The sequence below is a fragment of the Lepisosteus oculatus genome, chromosome 11 (assembly GCF_040954835.1).
Source record: "Lepisosteus oculatus isolate fLepOcu1 chromosome 11, fLepOcu1.hap2, whole genome shotgun sequence".
Lineage (NCBI taxonomy): Eukaryota > Metazoa > Chordata > Actinopteri > Semionotiformes > Lepisosteidae > Lepisosteus > Lepisosteus oculatus.
In genome coordinates, this window is record NC_090706.1 from 25,634,151 (window position 1) to 25,657,362 (window position 23,212).

Here is a 23,212-nt window from a genome sequence, read left to right on the forward strand (position 1 = left end):
TTCTCGCAATCCAAAAATAACAACAATGCAGACGGAGCATACGGGTTGACATCGTGACGGTTTAGTATTAGCGCAGATACAGTAAGTGTTGTACAGCATGTGAACTAAACATGAAGGCTACACGGTTATGTATGTTTCCGCTCACTCGTTTATTAATAATCTTTTGTGTGTTTATAAGCATGGTGGTGCAGTGCTGGGAACCTTGGTTCAACTCCTGAGGTGGTATCTGTGGGAGTACGTACGTTCTCCCCGTTTTCTCAAGGGTTTCGTCCTCTTGCTCTGGTTTTCTCCCACAGTCCAACCATGCCGGTAGGTCAAAAAGCTTCTGCAGAGCTTTGCCCTGGTGTCTGCAATGGACTGGTATCCCATCCACAGTGAATCCTGCCATGTGCTCATTGATAGCCGAGTTAGGCTCTAGCGCTTCAGAGAGCAATATTATATTGAGAATATATGTCCATTTGCTAAACTTCATGAATGAAAAAGGTTTCAAGGCATCAATGTCACCCTTTCTCTGAATTATAACCCTCATTATGGTAAGGTACAAGTTGAAAAATTACTGAAAAAATGTCCCGTAATTAATTGGCGTTCAGACATGTAAACTGCATGTGACTTGCTGAAATGGAAAATAAACTTGAGTCTGCCACCAAACACAGCAACTTGTTTACAAAAATTAAAAGTGATCCAATTCCCATTGACAAGCTCTGAAGTGGACATAAAATTGAGATTTCATGGATTAGAAAGCCTTCCATCTTCAATTTAGATCCTAAAGTTCTATATAAAGTATATATATATAGAAAAATACTTGGTCTCACCTCTCATAACATTGCACAAAGATAAAATACATGTTCATAATGTAAGACAATAATCAAGGACCTACCTTGAAAAACATTCCTAATGTGAAATATTTTCCTTACATGACTGCAGCACATTTAAAAAGTATTACCAAATACAACATGGTGAAGAATTTTTTTATTTCACTTCTCTAAAATTAAAAGCAGTGATAATAGCAAATTGGAAGTATCAAGAATAAAAATAGACACCAGCATATAATGTTTCATCAGGCCAGTTGTGATGTGCCTTTACAACAGAGACAGTGCAAACAATTTTACAGAAAATAATTCCACCACCACTGGAGGACTTCAATAACCGACGGGATCTCTCTAGATTTCACATTACTGGCAGATTCCTTATCCGCAATATCCAATTTGAAAAAAAAATCCTTTTAGTGTACACATCAGATTGTGATTTAGGAGACATTGATGAAAGGTTACGAAATAGAGCCCACTAATCAATGAAGATTTAAAAAAAAATGTATTATCAGGTTTAGAGAAATAGTTCAGCTTTAACCATAACAAGAGAACACATTTTCATACCATACAACTCTGTTGTTCAATGCATCATAATTGTATAAGTACTGTATACAAAATCAACAAGTTCATTCCATGCCACTAGTTGGAAGTTTAACAATGTTGTTTTTTCATATCCTATTTTATTACCAGATCCATACATTACTCTGGGACGGTCTCAAATTAATCTTTTACCTGTACCAACAGAGATGTCTGCAGAAAATCCCGCAGAGAACAAATCCAAAACAAATTGCAAAATACAAAATTGAACCAATTACAGTTTTATTCTCAATTATTTTGATTTACAGAACAAATGATTAATTCACATATTTATATTAAATACCTGTATAACCTCTTAAACATTATGAAGCCAGTTGCCAGTCTTTTTTATGGAAAAAAAACACATTTGAATACAGAAAAAAACAGTGTATTTTTTATTTCAGGGCTCATGGTTTTGCACAGATATTTCCAAAATAGTGGCAATGAAAATCAGAAATAATAATTGAATATTTAAAAAAATAAGAACTATAAATTGAAACACTGAATACAACCCATAAATTGCTAGACCATGTAGAACGCAGTTCTCAGTTACATCATGTTTGTGACTTGCTCCTACGTAACCAATATATGGACTGATTCTTTTAATGAAAAATGCCATGTTGGCATATGACTAAGGTAAGTTAGACCATCTAAATAACAATTCTCAAAAGGCTATCATAACATTTCAGATGTTGGTAGCACTTGGAAGATGCAGCAGCTTGTTAGTCAATGTCCATCTCAGGCAGCTTTTGGTCTGTGGAGTCAGCGTTGGACTGGCCTGTACTTTCAGCTGCTTTCTCAGTGCTGGAAGGCTGCTGTGCGTCTGTGTTTTCCTGTCCATTTACTGGGCCATTCTGTTCTGCTGCCTTCTGCTCCTCTTTCGGTGGCTCTACTTTCGGTTTGGGCTTTGAGACAATGGGATTGCAAGCCAAAGTAAGCTCCTAGGAAGAAATTAAAATATACAGTTAGGAGGTAAGGGCACAGAGCAAAATAAACTAAATAGCACTAAATTCCAATAGTCACAATTTTACAAATTACAAAGACTTGACTTGAAGGCTTGAAGTATAAATAACCCCCAAACTAAAATTGGAGAAATTCAGAGATCTAAGACGATAATACTTCTTCTAATTTAAGTTGTGGATCCATTCCATTTCATTTAACAAGATGCATTACACTGGCAGCAAAGGGAGGAAGAAATGTTCATTTTTCAAGGCCCACGCGCTTCCCAAGACATAAATTAATCAATACATACAAAAAATGAAACTCATTTCACAAAACATTTTTAGGAAAACATTAAATTAAAACTGAATTCTAATCTCAGTTTACTTCCAGTCTGATTGTTATTGAACTAGACTGTTGATATTTACTATACTTGCTTTTTACTGCCCATTTTAGTATTCACAAATTCACGTCTTTTACCTTTGTTTTTGACTGAATTTCTTTCACTCTGATGATGGGTTCCAATGTAAGGCTCTGTTTACTCTGCTGATTCATTTTGCTGTTCATCCAAATCATGGCTTCATTTACCATCTTATCGACTTTCTCCATTTCAGTTGCATCCAAATGCTCATATTGCTCATCCTGGAATTTAAAAAAAATTAAGTCTCCCTTAACCTACAGAATTGCAGACATGTCTGTATTCAACTTTCTATTACAGCATTATCAATTATAAACCACAATCTCTTTAATTTACATGTAGTCCACAAGCCGTATATGCTTTTCCCCCACATCACCACAGGTCCAAATATTTTTGTCTTGAACAAACTCACATTCCAAAGTTCTCTTTTAAATCACTGTAGCCCTGAAAAGCACATCTATTGCTAAACTTTCCTGTAAGAATTTACAGAACTCACTTGAATTCAGTGACATTTAAGCTTACTTTTCTGTGTAAGAATGTGCAGTACGGATGGCCTAGAGATTTAACGGTATATTTATTAGAAAAGTTTTTTTTTTAGTCAAAAGGCTGAAATTTGAGTGCTTTGTGCCTAAAAGTGTACAAACACTTGAACTTTCCTTTACATAAAATGATTTTGTGTATTCAGATACAAAGACATGCAGATGCAGTCTTTAGTTTTCAAAAATTAAATTTGGCACAAGTGAGCCAATGTACTTTTAAATCTCCAAACACTTTAATTAAAGTGTAGGCAATTTTTTTTAATAAAGACAATAACTCCTTACCTTTGATTTGAAGGCTTCAACTATCTTCATGTACTGCTGGATTTGTTTTCCAAGCTCTTCAAATGCTTTTGGTCTCTCTTCAGCTTCGAGGTATCTTTCCTGGATAGGCTGACCAAGTTTCTGTGGGTGGGGGAAAACAACTTGTTGGAGTTAGACAATTTCTTAGACACATAGTCCTTCACTAGATAGCAGTATTAATGGAGGCCACGTTACCTTAAGTTCAGACAGTTTATCAATGTACACTTGTTTAGGTTGGTCCTCTCCATCCTCATATAGCCAGTTTTCTGTGTCTTCAAGTTTCAATGAGAAAACATCTCGGTCCTATAAATTCAAATAATTTGTCAATGGGGAACAAATGTTAATTATTAAAGCCTTTTGCAACACTAATAAGATAGTTTCTAATTCATAATATTCTTTCGAATTATTACAAAATCTTTCGAATTAAATCAAAAGCCAAGTCTGGCTGCTCCCATTAGCCAACTGTGCCTAGGATTGCCCAAGCAGCAATACACAACTGGTTACCTGGGTACTGTTGGGATTAGTTAGCCAAGGAACTCTTGGCTTTAAACAAGAGAGTAACTCCTATACAATCCTGGATCCCTGCAGGTGTGCTGCAATAAGAATGAGCAAACTACTTCTCCTTTAAACAGCGAAGTACATTACTTCAGGGCTTGTAACAGATGAAAAAATGAACAGCTCAATCAAGGAGACTATCTGCCCAAAGGCATTTATATACACAATATAAATAATTTTCAATTCTAAAGTTTAAAAAAAGTAAAAAATCCAAAATAAAACTTATAACTAGACACCTATCATACCAGCATCCACAACTGATATGGAAAAGCCCTGTAGTGTCAACATTTAAAGTACTAGTTATATTAAACCAGCACAATAATTATACAAATGTGTCCAGTGACTAATGTCCATAAACTGGCACTTGTCAGAATTAATTCAAACTAATGTCAATGAAATGACAAATATACTTACAGCCTCACTGACAAACTTCTCCAGGACCCCATGCAGCTTCTCTCTCATTTCATACACATACTCCTCCACACAGTTTTTGGCATCATTGCGCTCCTTCTCAAGTTTATCCTGCATGATCATCTTTCCCTATGAAAAAGACAATGCTATAACACTCTGCAAACGACCATGACCAGGGTAGAAGCAATTCAAAAGTAAGGAAAGATAAATAAACCACATTTGTGTAAGGTAAGAGGTACAATATTGGTGTTGTATTTTCATTTAAACTATTGTTTCTAAACTCTTTTAAAGCAACACTAAGCTTAATTATAGCTGGAAGCCATATCTTCAAGGTTCACCTTCCCAACTTTACTACATACCAACACAAGGTTTAAACTGGCAGCATTTACAGTGCTTGTCAAAGAGCTCCATTTATACAGGACACTTTCGGGAAACAACTGCAACAATTTCCTTTCAAATAGAGGACCCCAAACGATGCTGTCCGCTTTTACTTTCATGCAGAACGTTTTTTTGCAAACTTGTTTAAGCTATTTACAAAATGTTTTTAAATTCTGACCCTGGCTTTAAGGCCATAAGAGAAAGAATAAAAACAAAAATGTACTCGGTTAGCCAATTATTAAGCAATTACCTCATTTTCAACAAACAGGTTAAGCATATCATTGGCCAGTTGCCACTGCAGTTGGTTTTCAATGGGAAGGTCCACAGTCTTTGTTTTAACCTTAGGCTTTTTAGCCTGTGGAGGCTGATCAGTCTTCTTATCCTGTTTGGCATCTTCTGGTGAAGTCTGAAATAAAACATTTTTGAATTTGATGTACTTTACAAAATTAATAAATCTATATAAAAGCAAATATTTCTGTTTAATAACCAGCAAAAGAAACATAAAAGTGAGCTTTTTAAAAAAAGATTAAACATTTGATCTTCTGGTTATGTCACACAACTAACAGAAATGAACCTGTTCACAGTGAAATTACAAAGTTAGTATTCACTTACCTCCATTTCATCTGCATCATTCTTTTTTTCTGCATTTTCCTTCTGCTGGTTGTCACCCTGGGCTTTCTGATCTTCCTGGTCAACGTGCATTTTACTCTAAAGAAAAGAAATGTATAAAATACTTCATCATTTACTCATTTTCTTTAAATAAAACACTGGAAAGTTTCTATCCTATGTATACAGAGAAGCATTCATAAATATTCAAGTGTATGTCTACATTTTACTGCTGTCCAACGGTAACAGTAAAAACGTTTAGAGAAAAGAAAGTAGTTTGAAAAACCACCACAAATCTGTATATCACTTAAAAAGGGGCATGCATAATTGAAGATCATTAACATTTAATTGTCAATACAAGCCCTCTTTTAATCAGTTTCTAGGGGCTCTTTGTATATTGACTTTTCCTGTTTGTGCAATTATAATCATTCAGTAAAATTTACTTTTAGCTTTGTATTGTAAACCAGGTGCTAGGTGAAACAGCTTTAAGTACTGATTGGCAATAGAATTCATAGAGAAGTTTACTACCTCTTCCTCCTTTACTAGTTGCTCAGTTTCCATTGGCTCTTCCCCCTCTTCAGACTTCTGTATCTCCACTAGAGAGGCACTGGATACACTAAAAACTCCATGGATGTTCACTCTAACCTTCACTTTAACTTTTGAGCTCTCACCAGAAACCTGGGGAACCACTTTCTGTACCACAAATTGACCTGTAGGGAAAGCACACAATGTCAATGTGGGCCAATCAACTGAGTGTTTGATTATATTTTTTTATTCTATTAATCAATTTTCTAACCACTTCATCTAATTCAGACTTTCAGGGGAGATAAAGCCTATCCCGGCAAGCAATGAGTTAAAGGCAGTGTACAGGATGCCTGTCCGTCGCAGGTAATGTTTTAATATAAAATTCAATGACAATAAAATGGCATATATTTTGAAGGGGATAGAGATTCTCTCACCTATAGTGGGATCTGGGTATGGTAGTTCTTTAAGATTGTTGTAGTAAGCTTCCAGAGAAAATGGCTCTTTGCGGTAGAAGGTTAGCACTTTGGAGAAGGGAGCTGCATGATTCTTTGGAAAAACTTCGCAGTCACTAAAGTAAAAAAAACAAATTTTGTGCAATTTAATTTCGGAAGAACTGATAATGTTTTTTAAAAAATACTAAGAAAAATGAAATGGGATATTTACCTTATTCCTTCCTCTGCTGCAGAGTTCCACTTCAAGGAAATTGGAAAAGGAACCAAATCCGTAATAGAAAACTCTCGCACTTTGAATGCAGGAGACAAGATAGCACACTGTGGAGAAAAGTCACCACTTAATAGACTTCTTGCATGGAAAACTGCTCATTCAGAATTTTAAGACATCTGTGCTTGCAACAAGCCGTGCTGCTTGTTAAGCCACTTAGAAAGTCCTTTCACACTGCAATTCAAACCAGTGCTGTCAGTGATGCTTCTTAAAGTCTTGTGTAAATATTAATACCTTGAGTGGCAATTCAGATTAGAGATGTCTGAAGTAGATGCTCCTCACCATTATTACAGTAATTTACCTCACTGTAATTTAATTTCATTATTATGAATACTGCTTATAATAGTCTATAAGAAACATATTTGCTTCCTTTAACAGTAGTGGCTATGATGATCACGGAAGAGGTATAGCCTACAAACATTATACCTTCTGCCCTGGTTAAATCCGACTAGACACATAAAAAATGTATACATGTAAAACCTTGCATAGGTTCCATAATTAAATTTTCCGGTTACTGAAAGTAATGTTAGTTGTGTAAAGAGCAAGTACTGTAGTTGTTGGGTTGCTTCTGTGGATGAATAGCATAAATACAAGTAATGTGGAGACCACAAGGATGCTGTTTTTAGAGTGAAGTCATGCTTTGTTCTTCTGCAGCTGTGCTGAAAATTGTGAATAACAACCCATATCATACTCAAATCACATTTTATTTTGTAAGTAATGGATGTAACACTGATTACATAACTTTACAGTCATTATAAACCATAAAGTACAAAAACTTACCTGCAGGGCACAGCCTCGTGCAACAGCCTCATCTGCATTTAAAGTGGTGCTAAGCTCTTTACCAAAGAACTTGCTGATTCTCTCTTTGATGGCAGGGATCCTGGCCGCACCCCCCACAATCTCAACAGCATAGATGTCCTCTTTCTTCAATCCTAAGGTAGTAGAAAATGTATTTTTTTTAAAACAAAATAGTTTGAAACACCCAGTTATTTTTCACTTCCTGCTCCATTCCACTATGTACTGAAATATATTTTCACTCACTGGCTTGTTCCAGCACACTGCGGAGAGGTTGTTCCACTCGAGCCAAAAGTCCAGCACACATCTCCTCCATCGCACCTCTGAAAACATAAGTGCAGTAATGAGATATTAATAGAAATCCTATTAAATGATGGCATATGCTGCATTTTACTTTTGCAGACTCACAGTAATTTAGATTTTTACTAATAAACAAGTACTGAATTATATAATCTGAGAAAAAGTGTTATTATACTCCATATTGTTTAAGTATATTAAGAATATACTCAAAAACACTACCTGTTCATTTTTCCAGACACATCAATATCATTCATGAAACACTCAATGTTCATAGGCAGGTCTGAAGAATTGGCACTCATCAGCTTCTTAAGTTTCTCACACTCCTGGTACAGCCTCAATAGCGCTCTGGTCTTGGATTTAACATCTAACTTGTATTTTTTGGCAAATTCTTCACAGAAATAATTCACCAAAATCTCATCGAAATCCTTGCCACCCAAATTCACATCAAAAGCTGTTGCAAGAACCTAAAAAGTTGGAAAAAACGGGACATTGAAAAATCAATTATTTTTAGGGTGTTGTGTGCATATTCTTATCAATGACAAAACTAAATTCTGTACTATGAAAATGAAAATAAAACCATGAAACAATGAAAAGAAAACCCATGCTTTATCTTTTTGGGGATATTTAAGATAAGTGTCCACCTTAATAAACACTTATTAAAGCTCTACCCCACTATATTACATGCATGCTGGTGTGCAGAACTTGATGCAACATCCTGTTGCATTTCCAATTACAACGTATACTGGCATGCTTTCTCCGGAAATGATTTGTGATGCCCAAAAGCCGAACTAATACCCTAAACGTAAGAGAAACCACTAACTTTAGACCACAATTCATATTAAAGAAAACTACAATACTGACTTCGTTGTTACTGTTCTGTTCCTGATTGTGACAATTTAGAGGCTTGCTCTTTCCTCATGTTATACTGCTCCTTATGTGCGGATTGTCACAGAACACTTAATCCAATGCATACTGTGCAAAACCATAGAAGACATGGTAACGTCAGTTCAGGCTATTCATCTTAGCATACAGGTGTTCACAGTCATTGCTACAAAGCAAATGTCTGTAACAGATAATGAAACAATGCTGGCTGACCCCTGGCAGCTACTGTGCATATTCCAATATGACCCGAGTCCTCCCAATATTTTTCCAAATATTTATATTATTTTCAGCTTTAGCATAATACTTAACTACAGTTATAATATGGAGGTGAGGCTTAATGTGCCACCTAAAAGAAGGGAGGTGGTTCTTGGTGTGTCGAACTAGTAATCTCCTGTGACCTCATGCAAATTAGAAAACATAAGCAGTCTTAAAAATAAAATTACCTTGAGCTTTCCTTTGTTAAAGGCACATACTGAAACCTGGTATGCAGAATGGCCAAGATCAACAAATACTACTATTCGTGGCTTCTCCTCTGGGGCAGGAAGGTCCTGTTTATAAATTCCATATGCAAGTGCCACTGTAATTAACAACATTAATATGTGGTATTAAAGCATCATGTTGTATAACATAAGCACTGCAGGAAACGTAAAAATGCACAAATATCAAGCAACAATATGCAATGAGATTTACCATTTCTAACTAGATTGCTGAGCTTTGGTACCATATACAATACTTCAAAATGTTAAATTTCTCGCTGACACTCACAAAGCATGCTGTAGAAGAAAATGTGCCAAGTCCTGAAAATGCAGCTTAAGGAATTTAAAAATATAGACCTCAGCAAAATTATTCAAATACCTTTCCTAACAAATATCAGTACTTTCCAGCCTTGCTCTCTTACCAGCTGTTGTTTCATTCATGAGTCGCAGACAGTTGAGACCTGCAATCTGTGCTGCATCTATTACAGACCTTCTCTCTGCATCTGTGTAGAAGCAAGGTACCTAGGGAGATGGGACAAAAAGCATCGCTAGATACATTCATGTTTAGAAACACAGAAAAACCCTAAAACCCCAGCAACAAAAGGCGTGTTTGATTCTACATATACACTGCTCTTAAATATGATCAACAGAATGGAAGATCATCATAGAGTTACTAATCGCTATATAGGTCATGTTCCCTGAAAATGTGTGCAGGCTGGTTGATCCTCAGGAAGGAGATATATTTCGAAAAGTCACATTTCAAACAGGAGAGAATGGGTCAAATTGTAGTTATAAAATGTTACTTAAGCAATACAACAGACAGCTAAGAGTTTTGACTACAATTCTACAACTAGCGTTCATCAAAATTGTATTTAACCCTATTAAGAACTGTCCATTTCCACTGCTGAAAAAAACTACTTAAAATGCAGAGATAAACAGCTCACATCAGATATTTTACTGATTGCTGTAAACTAATGAGAATTATGGGCAAACGCAAGAATTAAAAAAAAAGGCAGTTCCCTGTAAAGGTCTGCTATAAAGGTCAGTCTGAAATCTGTACATTTTGCAATGAGCGTGTTTTGCAAAGTGCAATGTGTAAGAGCTTTCTCAGTATAAAACTACGTACAGAGATGACGCAGTCTACCACAGGTTTCTTCAGTGCACTTTCAGCCGTCTCCTTTAGTTTGGTCAGCAGCATGCCAGCGACTTGTTCAACACTGAAAATCCTCTCCTCCTCCATATACATCACCTATATGAAGAAATTCAAGATACACCACAAAGCCTGGTTGTTAATATTTTTATCTGTTCTAAAAAAGGCTAGTCAGCATTATTCTTGAAACATTAAATGCTCATGACATTCTAGCATAGGAACATTTCAGTTATCAAAACACTTTTGTACTACATCAGTTTAATGTCAAATCACTGCTAGAAAGTTAATAAATGTGTTTACAGATCACGGAGGTCAATAAAAAATTGTAACTCTTTTACATGAGCATTCAGGGAATACTTGTACTTACACAGAATTTGTTCTAAAAAATCTGAGTAGATAATTATCAGGGTAATCCTATCATTTACAATTTAAATTCATTTCAGAGATGTTCAGCATATCTGGATCATTCTTACCTTGATGCCAGTTGTTCCTGTTGGCATTTGGGCAAGTTCATAGGCCAGGCTGGATTTTAAAGACTGAATGTACGGGTCAGAATAGGCTCTGCCATGAAACCTTTTAAAGCCCTGCACTGTATTCGTTGCATTTGTGACGAGCTACAGGAGAAAACAATGTGATAATGTTGACTGCATTCATTTCTAAAGTAAATACACCAACTAGCTCCAAATCATTCTACTATTAATAATTAACAAAATGTGTTGTCTACATCATACATCACCACATTTATCAATATTCTGTGCAACATATTTTTAAAATGATATATAATCGTGTTCTAAGCAGACTGATTGCATACCACAAACACAATTACAATAAACAATGTATGAAATGCAGGAGCTGAGGTACTTTTAAAGAGGTCCAGATGCATACATTGTACTTTTTGGACAAATCTGAACTCATTATTACATATGGCAAATATGGCTTTACTTTTACATACTAACAGAACGCTAGTAAACAGGTGGGTACAAATTTACATTAAATATTGTCACACCAACCCACTGTAGGAAACATCAGCAGTCTTACCTGGCTTTTAGCAGCAGCACCAATTGAACGATTTCTTGGTCCAAAGGACACACATGACCTAAAAAAGAGGGAAGTGAAGCTTTCATTACTTTATCAGCAGTTTATTTCTCAGTTTCCTTTTATACGGAAAAGGAAGGAAGGAGGTTCCACAGCCAAAATGTTGTGCTGCCTATGCATGTTGTCACAGCTTCCAACTTGAATTCCTTTTACAAAGCCTTCAAGCAGTCCTGCTGTCAAACATGATCTTCAACCCATTATTATACAGGTGAATACAGATGATAGATTGTCGACACTGATGCAGCATGAAACATTTCACTATAAGAGACCAGAGTCACAGTGATCTTTTCCAGCAGACGCTATAATGATGCAAATAAGCATCCAATCCAATCAGGGTTTTCCCTATTTCACTGATGATGTTCACTTCACTCAATACTGAGCCTGATACTTTGCCACTGTAAAGAATGAAGACACTACAAAAAATTACATGTCTTATATCATCATAATCTTTGAACACCTACATACAAAAGGCAATGCTTTTTTTTTAATTTACATTTATAAATGCAATTAATTCCATCATATTAGGAGCACAAATTAGGACATTTTGTGTGCAGCTCAAAAGGCAATATAACCGTCTGTTCAATTAAGGCAGCATCCATTTTCCTCTAAGGGTAATGCCTCGGCGTGGATTATCTTTATAATAACATTAGCTATGATCTAGAAACAGTAGTTAAGTGCCTCAGTTGACACCACAATATCACAACAGACAGAAATTCAACGTCCAAGAATATCAACTGACTCCAGTCTATGGAAACCTGCGAGACACATCTTCCTTTTAATCAGCTTTAACAAGACGACACTCCCTAATGAAAAGGCACATCTCAATGAAACGATACAAATGAAACCAGAACAGCGGAGTAAGAGAAATTGCTCAACTTTAAATGAGAACGCCGTTTTCTTACATTAAAAAAAAAAACTAAAAAGACGCGTTTCTGGTTTAAATGGTTCAGCCGTCCGTTTCGAGCGCTTATTGCTGGAATATTCCTTGACTGTACCTACTTTACGACACAGGCCGCAGGTGACAACATCCGCTAGTTACCCGTTCACCGGTTTTCATAGCAGGCAAAACTGATCGATTCATAGCTCAACTGACCCTAAACCATAACGTCTGAAGTGGGAAAACAAAAGCAGGCGAGTTTCTCGAGGGAAGCCAAAAAGAGACAGCCATAAACGTCCACATGAAAGCCGGAGCAGCTCGTTATGGACCTCTACTCACGTGTGCTGTCTGTACAATGACGCAAGGCCTCACAACTCAAAGCCTTGCTTGGCTGTGCTCGCTGTCTGGGAATTAAACGCGTCTATTAATGACAGAAATAAATGAAAAGGCACAGATTTCCATACTCACGGTGTGCAGCGGTCGCTGTACTCGTTGGCGACAGTCTCAATCCCTCCTGCTCGGGCTACTGCAACATAGCAGGACTGGAAACCGACATCAAAACCGACCACTGACATCTTTTCTTTCTAGGCTATTTTTTTTTTACAAAATAACTATTCAGAAGAAAGGATCGTATTTCAAAATTGATGTCGAATCGGAGTTTCAAAACTAAATGCGAGAGTACAAAAAAAAAAGCCAGAAGAGTGGAGTAAATACGGATCTATAAAAGTTTTCCTTCTTCCTTTGCTAAATCATTCTCCGCACTGCCGCTGGATGAAAGGGTCTCGCTGCGGACGGAGAAGCCGGCTGCTCACTCAGTTTCACCTCCAAAATCTCGCCGCACCCGTCTTCTCGCGAGGTTTAAGATCTTTCTAGACTGCTCTGGACTCTTCTGTATGAGAAAGAAATTCTTTCAAATTCAGGGACAGGGACAGGGGGGAGAGGGGCGTTTTCGAAGTATTTTCTCCCGTGTTTGTTCCTGGCGGTTTTGAAGAAATCGTTCTCCACAAAGACCCCAGTCCATCCCCTCTGTGGAAATATAAAATATTATATTATATTATGTAATTTGCATCGTTCAATTTTGATTTCACCTCTATTTTATTTTAAAGCATCTGTTTAAGCAGCTATAGGAATAGTCAATGAATTCTGACTTGCAATGTCGACCTGAACAGGATTCATTTATACAGCTGCAGCCAGGCCATTTATTGGCTCAGTTTGACTTAAGAAGTTAGCAGAAGGATACATCATCGTCCTACAACCCCCTGGAATCCGAAGATTAAACCCCTATTCTGTTGATCGTGTATTATTTCACTATAGATGACCAGTGATTGTGTAAATTGTGTAAGGTGACGGCTAAACAAATTGCACTACAGTCATTATCGTTGATATAACAGTACTGTAGGTCAACATAACCACTGTTCAGTTACACACTTTACAAATTTGGGATGAGCAATACTAGCTATCCTTGGTTTAAACTAATTCAAAAGGCTGGCTTTACACAACATGTTACAAGTGGTCAGCAGCTATATCACCCTGCAGCTCACAACTAGCAACATCTGAAGCTAAGTAGGTGTGAGCCTGGTCAGTACCTGGATGTGAGACCTCCTGGACAGTTAAGGTTGCTGCTGTTAAGAGATGTTAAGGGGGCCACTAGAGAGTGCGTACACTGTAGTTTGTATGGATTGTAATGTCCCAGCATATTGGTGGGGAAATGTTACAGTAAAAAGGGTTCTGTCCTTCTGATGAGATGTAAAACTGAGGTCTTGACTCTCCATGGTTATTAAAATATCCCAGGACATTTCTTGAAAAGAGTAGGGGCCTTGTTGTCCTGGTCAAATTTTATCAATCATGGCCTCCTAATAATCCCCATTTATGAATTATGTTTACTAATTCTAATAGAAAAGCTTTACTATTCCGTTCTTCTCCCCACTGATAGCTGATGTGTGACGTCGCATCATCCAGGTGCTACACATTGGCGGTGGTGGTGGAGGAGGGGAGTCCTCATTATCTTTAAAGTACTTTGAGTGAAGTGTCCAGAAAAGTGCTATAAAAGTGTGAGGATTCTAAAAAGCCACCTACAGTAGTAACCTGTTTTCTCAGTGATGACCAGGCTCAGCAATAGAGATATCAGTAGATTTAGAAGATTAAATTAAAGGATGAGCTAGTCCTTAGATCTGAACAAGGACTATTGTATAATACAGTGAAACTGTAATTTTCAGTTTCAGACATGATCCATAGTTGGTAGTTTGAACTTCTTGAGATACAACAGTCAATAAATGTGATATGTTTGACAAATATGATTCAATAGTAATCTACATCTTGCCTATCAGTGAGCATTTATTATACTTCTGAAACACGTCGAGTGAAAGTGTACATCAAAAACGGGTACTATTGAAAACTAACAGTAGTTTTCAGTACTGCATAAAAAGTACTGTAAAGTCCTCCCAGCTTGAGGAGCTGGGAGGACTAATCATTTCCCATGTTCCACTTCCGCACCGGAGATCCAAGATGGCGACGCCCATGCACAGATTAATTGCACGCAGGCAGGCGTAAGTTAAATATTTATTATTTATTGATATTTTGTTAAAATTCTTTCTGTGTATGGATTTAAAGTGTTAACTCAATTAGTTTATGATATGGGTTACAGGACGCAATTGTGAAATATATAAAGACAAGAAATACCATGTTATTTGATTTAAAAAAAATTAACCGTCAGCAGTGTTTGAGTAGTATTGTGAATCACTCAGATTGAGTGCTGTTTGCGTATCAGTCTGCATAATGTCCTTTTTTATTTTGGATTGGGAAACTCGGGAAGTAATACTGGAATTACAATGTCTTATTTTGAGTTTGAACGTGGTAATGTATCGTCATATACAACGATACGGTGGAGATTTGGCGCGTGAGATGCTGTGTGCAGTAGATGTCTTCATCGTGCTTTTGTGTTTCACTCACAGAGAAGCTAACAAACAACATGTTCGATGTCAGAAGTGTTTGGAATTTGGTCACTGGACATATGAATGCACAGGGAAGCGAAAATACCTCCACAGGCCGTCGAGGACCACGGAAATGAAGAAAAAGCTGAAAGAGAATGAAAAAACACTGGCCATCATACCAAGGTAAATTCCAAATAGATTTATAGACACTTTAAACAACCGAGAACGCTTTTATTAAGCTATGTTATTTTTAAAAGTGAGTTACACGTTAGAATTTGGACCTCCCACTTAAACAAAATCTTATTTTTTGCGACCAAAACCCGTGAATACTATGCAGCTTCTTTTGTGTATTGTTTTCCTTACAAAGACTGCCTCCCTGATTCTGGGTTCTGAGTGCATATTTTCAGTTCCAATTCCTGTGCTTAAAACTATGGTCTAAAAATAACAACATAAGATAAATATACATTTATATTGTTGTGTAGTATTTTATATACAACTGTTTGCATTATACATTTAAAAGTCGCACAACATAGAGGATCAGACTCACAAAAATATATAAAAAGTATAGAATAATTTTTAATAAAAGTATCCTCACTCAATTACAGCAGAATGATGTTTGTGTTTCCTGTAGATTTGATGTTTAATTCCATTGTTACATAATTTACAATAGTATAGTTTTTCATCTCTTTAAGACTTTGTTGCAAATTGTAAGCAGTGTTCTGACTACAAGGAAGATGCACTTGTTATAGCTTAATACACCAAATACTTGCCCAAGGATATTCTCTTTTTTAAATTTATCTTCATAGCATGAGTAGGTTGTGTCTCATTGTGGTGTTCATCTAATCTTGTAGGGATATTTACATGGTTGTTTTAAAGTTTGCCCTGTGGTCCACAGTACAGTTTAAGAGCATGGGAGAGATTTTCAAATTCCTAGTGTCTGAATCTTAACTTGCTTTATGTTGTTTTTGCCTTAGTTTATTCACTGGTCACTCTGACGTGTATTGTGGATCTGTATATATTTAAGATTAGCTACTGTTTTAAACACTGTAATTAGTGCTTTTCACCTCTGTCAAATCCCAGAACATTCACCCCTGTTTTGATCATATTTAATGTGGTATTATTTTAAAAAAGTAACTAGTAGTGCCATCTAAAGGCTTCTGGTGTGTTTTAAAATAATTATATATATATACATGTTTAAAAAAGTTTCCATTGAATTCTTTATTTAATAATAATCAATTGCATGTATATAGCTTTTTAAATCCCAGAGTTACTTATATATATGAAGGGACCCACTTCATCCACCAATGAAATATAGCACCCACTTGTGTGAGGCATGGCCACCATTATGCACCAGCAGCCTCATTATACAGCTCATTAGATGGAGATGTGAGAAGTTATTTCACCATTTAAATTGAACAGAAGGTTTAAGTAGCCCAGGTTATGACCTTGAAAATTCTTGAGTGGTATTTTGCTAGGGCAACACAGTGTTGCCGTGGGGTTTGTTTAGGTCAGTAGTTATTAATGTTTGATAAATTCCTACCTGTGCTTGTTTATCATTTTTAACTTGATCATATAGGCAAGTTGAGTGGAAACGGCATATAGTTCCGTTAAGGAACAAGTAATTTATTCTATGCTGAAAAGAGAAGAGAGAAAGCTCAACATTTCGGCTGTGGAGCCTTCCTCAGGTGTAAAGAAGGCTCACACCTGAAGAAGGCTCCACAGCTGAAACGTTGAGGTTTCTCTCTTCTCTTTTCAGCATAGAATAAACCTATTACTTGTTCCTTTGCAGACTACGCATGCTGATGCAGCTACCCACCTCAAACACTTATAGTTCTGTTACTTTAGATTGGAAAAAATATTGCTGATACAGGGTATTTTAAAAAAAATTCTAAACCAGCACATCAATTAAAAGTATGACTCACCACTAGTGTTGAAGAGCTGTTTTTCAATGAAAACCGGAAGACATGGGTATCAAGGACTAAAAACCAGTGATTTAGATGCTTATGAGCTTGACAAATATTAGCTGTATTTTATAGGTGCAAACAAAGAAACTTTAAGGAGTCATTTAGCTGTTCTATAATTTATTTTTTCTAGATCAGGCACAGAGGGCTCTTGTGAAAAGAAGGTAAAGAAGAAAAGGTATTTGGAATTTTTTTAACTTTCATGCACTCTCAAATGTAGTTTTGGAGTTCTTTTTTGGACAAGGTGTGTATGAGTTAGAAGTGATTCTGCAATAGCAATCATTTTAAAAAAATCCAGGAGTGTGTTTTTCACATTTCAGCTTACAGCTGAGAGCTCCATGACGTCAAACAGGAAAGAATGACCTGCTGACCTTAGAGCAACTCATCTTTCAACACACAACAGACAACACAGACCCATTCTCTTAGGTTCAGTGTCATTTGGAGGCGAGGCACATTCCTTGCCATAAGCACAGCAAACTTGCAATCCTCCCGAGAGGTCTTAGGGTTTGCTGTGTTTGCTGAGAGTTATTTGTAAGTTGGAAAAGTTCCATATTTGGTTCAGTCATCCATTTTCTGACCACTTATTCCAATTTAGAGTCATGGGGGAGCTAGATCCAGACTGCAGCTATTCCAGCAAGCATTGGACACAAGGCAGGATACACCCTGGATGTCCAGTCACAAACATGCACACACTCACACCAGTGCCAGTTTTTCCAGAAGCCAACTAAGTTAATCTTTGGACTGTGGGGAGAACCTGGAGCACCCAGAGCAAACCCAGGCAATTGTGTAAAGAACATCCAAGGTCCACACAGTTAACACCTTGGGTCTGGAATTGAACTCAGGGCTCCAGCACTGTAAGGCAGAAATGCTAACCACTGCATCACCATGCCACCCTCAATTTAATCATTTATTTAGTAATAATCAGTTGCGTTTACAGTTTTTTATCATATAGCCCCTTATATTGGTCCCTCATGGGATCAATAAAGTATGTATCTATCAGAAGGGTTTGACTAAATCTGCAAGTGAAATGCAGCACTCACAGTCTCCCTACACAGCTCACCTTGAATGTGCTTGAATCAGAACTTTACAGTTTGATCCACTCAGGAGGCCTCTGCCATTATTTATGTTGTTTGCGCTGAAGTCTCTTGCATGAACGCATTTGCTAAATGTCATTTTCATACCAGCTTTACAGTATACAGTACAGTATATCTACGCAAATAAAATAATCCATGAGGCTGTGGGCATCTGCTAAGCAAATACTCAATCTGAAGAAATGATAATAAGCACTTATACAGCAGGTACTCTTGAATGAAGAACCTGGGAATACAAAATAAGTTTTATGTCGTTTGTGTGTGTGCTAACGTCTTGCTTCCTCTTACACAATTTCGATGTGAAAGTGCAGTCTTTTTTTCTTTTGCGACAGGTCAAAAGAATCGAGTAGCTCGAGCAGCAGTGATTCAAGCAGTTCATCCAGTGAATCCTCATCCGATAGCGACTCGTCCTCCAGCTCGTCCTCGGACAGCGACAGCAGCAGCGACAGTGAGGACAGCTCCAGTTCGTCCACGTCCAGCAGTTCTGCTTCCGATTCCGATTCCTCCAGCAGCACCAGCAGCTCTGATCAGGAGCCTCCTAAGAAGAGGAAGAAGAAGAAATAAGACCTGAAGCGGCACAGTTCTGTAATAAGGATTCCAGGTTTTCTGCTTCTGTAACTCGGCAGTTGTGCTGAGCAGGCATTTCCTTGTATATACAGTGCGGTATAGTGCAGTTCATGTCATGTGCCTCTTGGTGTCACTCAGTCTGAAATGCATCTTGGGAGAGCCATATGGTTATCTTCAGAACTTCTGAAGGTTGTTTGGTTTGCTGGGACTACATGATCTTTCTGGTTCTCTTCTCAAGGACTATTTGCTTTTCCAAGTGAAAGATGGGTTGCAGATTTAAAGGGTTTTCCCACCAGCTGGATGAATTACAGTTAAGTCTTAATATTGTGTATTTTTTCATGTTTCAGCTGCTACAACAAAAAACCCTTTTTAATCTTTTTAATTTACATATTAAAATTAAGGATTGGTAAATTTCCATAAAAGCTTGTAGTTTATACAAGGAGTGGAATTATGATATACCATGCTATATTATTTCAACAGTATCATCATGCAAAGTGTTGTAATGAACATTGGTAAAAGGTTAACAAGCAGTTTTTGTTTTATTTTACTTTGTTCATTATTACACACGTAAAAGAACAGTCACAGGTAATATATTTTTATTGTAGTTTTTCATTTTTATTATCCATTGGATCAGTGCAACTTGCATAGCAGTCATAAAAAATAGAGGTTTTGTAGATTATAATGTGAAAACCAATGGGTGCTAGAGGCCATTGAAACACATTCAGTGGGGGTGTAGTGCATCTAAGACCTTTGCTAGTATTCATGCTGCACGAGGAGCCTTAAATTTGCTGGGTTCGTTCAAGCAGGGTCCATTACCCTGCTATTTTGTATAAAGTGTAGGTTCTATAAAATGAAAGATTATCATTTTTTATTGTAAAATAAAATGTGCTAAGTTTGCCGCTGCTCAGTGTTATGGAGTCTGTATCACTTTGCTAAGTGTGTCATGAAAGTATGCTATGAATGTAGAATCTAAAACTGATAGGCTTTATTTTCATACTGACGTCCCACTTTTACTATTCTCCAGTTAAGGATACCATTTTTTTTCTTCTGTTGTTAGCTAGCAGCTATATAGTAAAGCTGCAGGTCAACATAACCAATGTAAAGTTACACATTATACAGATTTGGGTTGAGCAGTAAGATCTATTCTTGGTTTAAACTAGTTCAAAAAGCTTGCTTTACAAAGCATGTGGTACATGTGGTCAGCAGCTATATATATAAGCCACAACTGGCAACCTACTGAAGTTAAGCAGGTGTGAGTCTGCCCAGTACCAGGATGGAGACCTCCTGGAGAAGCCATGGTTGCTGCTGGAAGAGGTGATAATGGGACCAGCAGGGAGCGCTCACCCTGTGGTCTGTGATGGTCATAATCATGCTCTAGCAGGCAGATAATACGGCTGTTTGGTGTTTGGATTTGTATATTCTAATTAAACAGAACATTGAGAAACAATGAACACATTCAGTTACAAAGCCTGTAATGGTGTAATGCTGTTAGCTTTGAAAGCCAGTTATTTTTTTAACTTTAAATATATGATTCTTGAAAATAGTTTTATTTTTTAATCTTTATAGTAATTTAAAATTGGTTAAAATAAAAATAGAACTATGCTGGGATACTGCATTGGTACCAATGTAGTTTTTGGGTGCATAATATTGTTTAAAGTATGATTAGTAAAAATACGGTTGCAGAGGATATTAGGAGTGTTGCGGACACGTAATCACCCTAACATACCATTTGAAAGCATAACCCATCATCAGTTGACGGTACAGGAAGGTGGCTTTAGTGGAGAAATGACACAACTGAGTCCTTTTATAACTGTTCTGTACAGAAGCCCTTTGATTTGAAGCTGAACATGAAACCTGAGTAAGACGAGAGTTTAATGTAGATGCATATGTAACTTGTTTATGATAACTACCTACTATTTTTTCTAACTAAAAGGTTAGTGAAATTTCCATTTAGATTTCAATTTCAATTTAATACTGAGTGTTCTAATGGAATACACATTGATCACAAACTTTTTCTAGATCTCTTCGTCGTTCCTTCTCTTCCTCCCTAGGCTACCTGCCCTCCTCCCTTACTCAGCCAGCATTTCGTTTCTTCACGGCGATCTGTTCCAAGACCAGCCTTTCTAACCACCTTCTATTCCTTTAATGTATGAAGACAATATTTCTTAGATGTCATTTATTAAACTGTGACGCTATAATTAAAACCGCTGGAAACCCTTACAAATTCAGTTCTGTACTTAACAGAATGTACACTTTTTATTTTGAATGCTTGGACCTTGTGGCACATTTACTTCTTGTTATTAATAGATTACAAAGCTTGGCTGGAGTTTATACAATTTAAAACATTGACCGAAAACGGATTCTTTTTGGTCACATTTCTTTTTATCAAGTACTCCGTTACTTGCAGCAAGTTTTATTTTTTTATTTGCTTTGTTGTCAAACGAGATAAATCCGAAGATCAAATGCAAAACCAAACACATACAGGGACATGGAGCTCACAGAATAGAGGAAAAGAGTGAAAAGTTGGACGGACTCTAAGAGAAAGCAGCGTTCGTGCCAGCATTTGTTTTTTGCTCTAGCGAAATGTAACAACCGTAATTCTTTCCATAAGAACAGTTCCTGCAAATAAATGCAAGCAAGTGCGATCTGAGGATATCATGGTCAATCTGCCCAGCCGCTTCGGTTTTTAATGCTCCTAATTTGAGCGATTGTGAGCTCATCATCCGAGAGACTCTGGTTTTGAAAACGTACTAAGAACATGCACGATAAGCAGAAAAAATGCAAATGATATGATAAGTTAAATTTTCCCCCACATTAAGACTTTTCATGTTGTGGTTTCTCAAAAGCATTGTGAAAAACAAACTACACCCACGTAAGTGCAGGCCATTGTGATTTAGTTTTTACATAACTCTTACGCAAACTTAAAGTACAGATTCAATCCTGTTGCTACCACAGGTAAAACTGCTGCGTAGTACATGGATTTTTACATGGGTTGTAACAAAAAAAAATATTGCCCAGCTGGAGAACATTGTCCGTGTAAAGTCCTCTAAAGGATTGAAGATAACATTTTTCAAAAGTAATTACTGTGGAAATGCATGTGCATTTTTAGAAAAATAACGTGTGTGGATTTTGGACACTGATTAAATGTTTTTGGTGACATTTTGATGAATTGATCTTACACTTGAGCGCCTCTGGCTGCTGTATAAGCACTAATTCATCTCATTAGTGAAAGAGCTGATTGGGCACAGGCAATGAGGTGATTTAACCTGTTGGTTGTCAAGCCTGATTCAAATCAAGAAAAACACAAAAAGAAATCAATACACTCCGGTTATCAAGAGACAGCCCCTTTGTGCCATTGGTATATTTGAGGCTAGGTTTGGTCGCCACAAAATCACTTGTTGAGTTAGGTGTTCAGCAGCTTCTTAAGTGGCCAAGACGTTACAGCCAAACAAAGTCAATGACCGGCCACAATCTGGGAGCTGAGACATCTCGAAGCAGGCAGGACACTCTAGAAGCTACAGAACCCTTCATTCCAGCCCTGCACCAATGCTCTCCGAGGAGGTGGAGTTCAAGGCTTGTGAAGTCGTCCTCTAGCTGTGCCTACAGGCCACTCCCCCCACTCTGTCTCTGTGTTTTTCTGCTACATTTAGGCACCACTGATCCAAGTGGTGCCTTTGCCAAATGAGCCACTGAAGGGTCATTCGGCTATTTGGGGATGCTGACTGAAGTAGCAGCTGGCTGCCCAGACACCCTGCAGCTGATCTTCCGTCTCCTTGACGTGCTCCTTCCCTATCTGTGTGTACATCGGTGTAAAAGACCTCCCCCTTAAGACAGTAGTGCAATAGAAAAATCTGCACATACTGTGTGTTGTCCCTACTTTGTCCTGCTAGTAACAGTGGAAAAACTCACACCCGGTCAGATGTGTTTGGCCAGTCCTCCAAATACTGTCTTCTTATTTTGCCAGTGGCTGAGACAGCTGCGCTCGAACCTTTTACTCAGAACTTAGATACTTGTTAACATCTTCAGCCTGAATGGGTTCTTTGTTTTTGGCTATATAAAATCTCATCGAGATCTGCGGGACTCATTCTTCAGCGCACCGTGAGGGTCTGAACCAGACACCCAGACACAAGAACTAGACAAGCTAAACAGTTGTTGTCTGTTTAGCTTGTATAGGAGAGGCTGTGCAGGGGTGCAGCCGATTCCCCAGTTCCCTGGTACAAACGCACTGTGATTGTCTCATCACCGCCCCCTGGTGGCTCCACGCCTTTTCAGCTCCTAAACCCGGCTGTCCTGCTACAGTCCACTACCTCTC

General features: G+C 37.5%; 2 protein-coding genes across 2 annotated transcripts; one reads left to right on the forward strand and one right to left on the reverse strand.

Moving 5' to 3' along the window:
- Nucleotides 1–954: 954 nt before the first annotated feature.
- On the reverse strand, nucleotides 955–13,173 carry LOC102698140 (heat shock 70 kDa protein 4). The gene is made up of 19 exons (XM_006631808.3): nucleotides 12,820–13,173; nucleotides 11,418–11,475; nucleotides 10,853–10,993; nucleotides 10,356–10,478; nucleotides 9,652–9,751; nucleotides 9,197–9,330; nucleotides 8,091–8,335; nucleotides 7,818–7,894; nucleotides 7,557–7,708; nucleotides 6,720–6,826; nucleotides 6,491–6,624; nucleotides 6,060–6,241; nucleotides 5,538–5,633; nucleotides 5,176–5,331; nucleotides 4,551–4,676; nucleotides 3,777–3,884; nucleotides 3,564–3,683; nucleotides 2,805–2,966; nucleotides 955–2,326 (listed from the first exon to the last, which is right to left on the reverse strand). Exons 1-19 carry the CDS (start codon nucleotides 12,924–12,926, stop codon nucleotides 2,108–2,110), a joined length of 2,547 nt encoding a protein of 848 aa, XP_006631871.2. The 5' UTR covers nucleotides 12,927–13,173; the 3' UTR covers nucleotides 955–2,107.
- Nucleotides 13,174–14,800: 1,627 nt separating this feature from the next.
- On the forward strand, nucleotides 14,801–19,803 carry zcchc10 (zinc finger, CCHC domain containing 10). Its single transcript, XM_006631809.3, has 4 exons — nucleotides 14,801–14,897; nucleotides 15,303–15,464; nucleotides 17,376–17,420; nucleotides 18,666–19,803. Exons 1-4 carry the CDS (start codon nucleotides 14,857–14,859, stop codon nucleotides 18,895–18,897), a joined length of 480 nt encoding a protein of 159 aa, XP_006631872.1. The 5' UTR covers nucleotides 14,801–14,856; the 3' UTR covers nucleotides 18,898–19,803.
- The last annotated feature ends 3,409 nt before the right edge of the window (nucleotides 19,804–23,212 follow it).

Bases quoted from the DNA above. Each gene is read 5' to 3' on its own strand.
- zcchc10 (XM_006631809.3), top strand. From the start codon at position 14,857: ATGGCGACGCCCATGCACAGATTAATTGCACGCAGGCAGGC. The intron at 14,898-15,302 runs GTAAGTTAAATA...TTTCACTCACAG, and splicing joins TTAATTGCACGCAGGCAGGC to AGAAGCTAACAAACAACATG. The intron at 15,465-17,375 runs GTAAATTCCAAA...TATTTTTTCTAG, and splicing joins ACACTGGCCATCATACCAAG to ATCAGGCACAGAGGGCTCTT.
- LOC102698140 (XM_006631808.3), bottom strand. From the start codon at position 12,926: ATGTCAGTGGTCGGTTTTGATGTCGGTTTCCAGTCCTGCTATGTTGCA. The intron at 10,994-11,417 runs GTAAGACTGCTG...TTTCTCCTGTAG, and splicing joins GTGCTGCTGCTAAAAGCCAG to CTCGTCACAAATGCAACGAA. The intron at 8,336-9,196 runs GTAATTTTATTT...CCAACTTTTTAG, and splicing joins TTAACAAAGGAAAGCTCAAG to GTTCTTGCAACAGCTTTTGA.